The 2,442-nt window shown below is 33.4% G+C and overlaps 1 protein-coding gene across 1 annotated transcript; it reads left to right on the forward strand.

The window, feature by feature from the left end:
* On the forward strand, positions 1-1,781 carry LOC136969745 (uncharacterized). The gene is made up of 2 exons (XM_067264023.1): positions 1-269; positions 1,310-1,781. Exons 1-2 carry the CDS (start codon positions 1-3, stop codon positions 1,779-1,781), a joined length of 741 nt encoding a protein of 246 aa, XP_067120124.1.
* The last annotated feature ends 661 nt before the right edge of the window (positions 1,782-2,442 follow it).

The following is a 2,442-nucleotide window of genomic DNA, read 5'->3' on the forward strand; positions in this document are numbered from 1 at the left end:
ATGAAAAAATATGCAAACTGCGGCACCGGTACTATAAACTATTTGTCGTCTACAATATGGGATGAATTTATTTCTATTATATCGAAAGATTTACAACTCACAATAGTGAACGAAATAAAGGAAGCCAAATTTTACTCTCTAATTATTGATTCAACACCTGATATATCTCACATAGATCAGCTGACCGTCATTATTCGCTATGTTCTTCCAAGTGGTATAAAAGAAAGATTTTTGGTATTTCTACCTATATTTTCTCATACGGGTGAAAAGTTGGAGAAAGTTATTTTAGAATTTTTAAAGGGTGTACTATAGATTATTCCCTATGGAATTTCAGGACTTTGATTATATATTTGAACTCAGGGGACCGAGACGAGTTCAACGGTACCCTATTTTTGGACCGGAGACGAAAAATAAAAAAGTTATCACACTTTTTAAGTTACCATACTTTTTTAATGCTCTCATGCAGACGGCACCGTAGTTGCTAGTATTGCCATCATGCGGTAAAGTCTGCAAACCGTGACGTCGGACTACGGTCATTTCCCGGAGCGTTAAACACGCGATACGAGAGCGGAGAGAGCGACGCGACTTCCGATCATCGCGCGATCGCCATTTCGGTTAATGTTACTTATGGCATCGAACATGGCGGCCCGACTGACCTCTCGGTACGGGAGCCACCACACACCGCCATGTGCTAAACTAGTGATCGATTCACGGTAGTTCTTGAACAAAGTAAAAAAAAGGGGGAAACGTCTACTAAAGGCAATTTTAACGGCAAGCCACGCGACTCCCGATTGCGATAGCGAGGCCGACTTAGCGAAGAGCGACGCGACTCCCTATCATCGCGCGATCGCCGGAAAAAAGTATGATAACTTTTTTATTTTTCGTCTCCGGTCCAAAAGTAGAGTATCGTTGAATTCGTCTCGGTCCCCTGAGTTCAGATATATACCCAAACACACGAAATTCCATAGGGAGTAATCTATAGTATACCCTTTTTAAATAATATAGATTTAGACATCACTAACTGTCGGGGACAGAGTTATGATAATGCGTTTAATATGTCAGGTAAATATAAAGGACTCCAATCCAGAATAAAACAACATATTTTCTTTGCCCATTTTATACCATGCGGAAATCATTCATTAAATTTAATTGGAAACGCTGCTGCCGAAAGTTGCATGGAAATAATCACTTTTTTCAATATCGTTCAGGAATTGTACGTATTTTTTTCAAGTTCTACACATAGGTGAAATGCATTACAAAAATTTTGTAAGAGCAAACACTTGAGTATTAAACCTATTTGTGACACCAGGTGGTCTGCTCGTTCCGATGCTGTGAAATCCTTAAAGGAAAATTACGAAGAAATTAAACATTGTTTACGTCATTTTTCCTCAAACAAAGATGAAAAACCATTAACAAGGTCCGAAGCTGCCGATTTACATAAAAAACTTGATACATTTGAGTATGTACTGTTACTTACTATATGGGAAAAGATTTTAGAGAGAATAGATGCTTCAAACAAGACTCTTCAACAAAAAGACGAATCCCTAAATACAGCAGTTTTAATATATGATTCATTGATAGATTTCATACAAACTGTTAGAGATGATTTTGACAATTTAGAAAAAGAAGCAGAAAAAGTTAAAGATATTGCATATACTAATGATAAAAAACGGCAGAAAATACGAAAACTATTTCATGATGAAATTCCAGAACATGAAATAAGATTCAGTGGCAAAGAACATTTTAAAGTTAATATTTTTTTTTTGTATGCGATTCTTTAATTAGCAACATTAAAAAAAGATCTGAGGGATATAAAACTATTAACAATAAATTCAAAACAATTTTTCATGATAGTGATGTTAGTGACTCTTCAATAGAGGAATTAAAATGTTATGAACAAGATTTAAACCTAGCAGAACTGAAAATTGAAGTATTACAATTTAAGACTTTTATAAGTAAAGAAAATATTATTTCGCCTGTATCCATGTGGTCATTTATTCAGAAAAATAATATTATTTCAACATTCCCTAATTTAAACATAATTCTGGGAATTTATTTAATCCTTCCCATAAGCAATGCAAGCGGTGAAAGATCATTCTCAGTAATGGCCAGAATAAAAATTTTTTAAGATCCACATTAGGTCAACAAAAATTAAATAGTTTATCATTACTTTATATAGAAAAAGAGTTATTAAATAACTCTATTAATTATGACAAACTAATTGACGAGTTTGCAGAATTAAAAGTGAGAAAAAAGGCAATATAACTAATCAATCTGGGTATATTTGTTTAAGTATTATTGTTTGTTTTAATAAATTATGTTTATTTAATTTTTGTACATGTATATTATTTTTTTCCTTTTTTTTTCTTGGAATCCGATAATTGAATAGAACTACATACTATATGCTTTAAAACCAAACTACCAAACGCAAAGTATGTGTCA

The sequence above is a fragment of the Centruroides vittatus genome, unplaced genomic scaffold, assembly GCF_030686945.1.
Source record: "Centruroides vittatus isolate TY-2023 unplaced genomic scaffold, ASM3068694v2 contig_18, whole genome shotgun sequence".
Lineage (NCBI taxonomy): Eukaryota > Metazoa > Arthropoda > Arachnida > Scorpiones > Buthidae > Centruroides > Centruroides vittatus.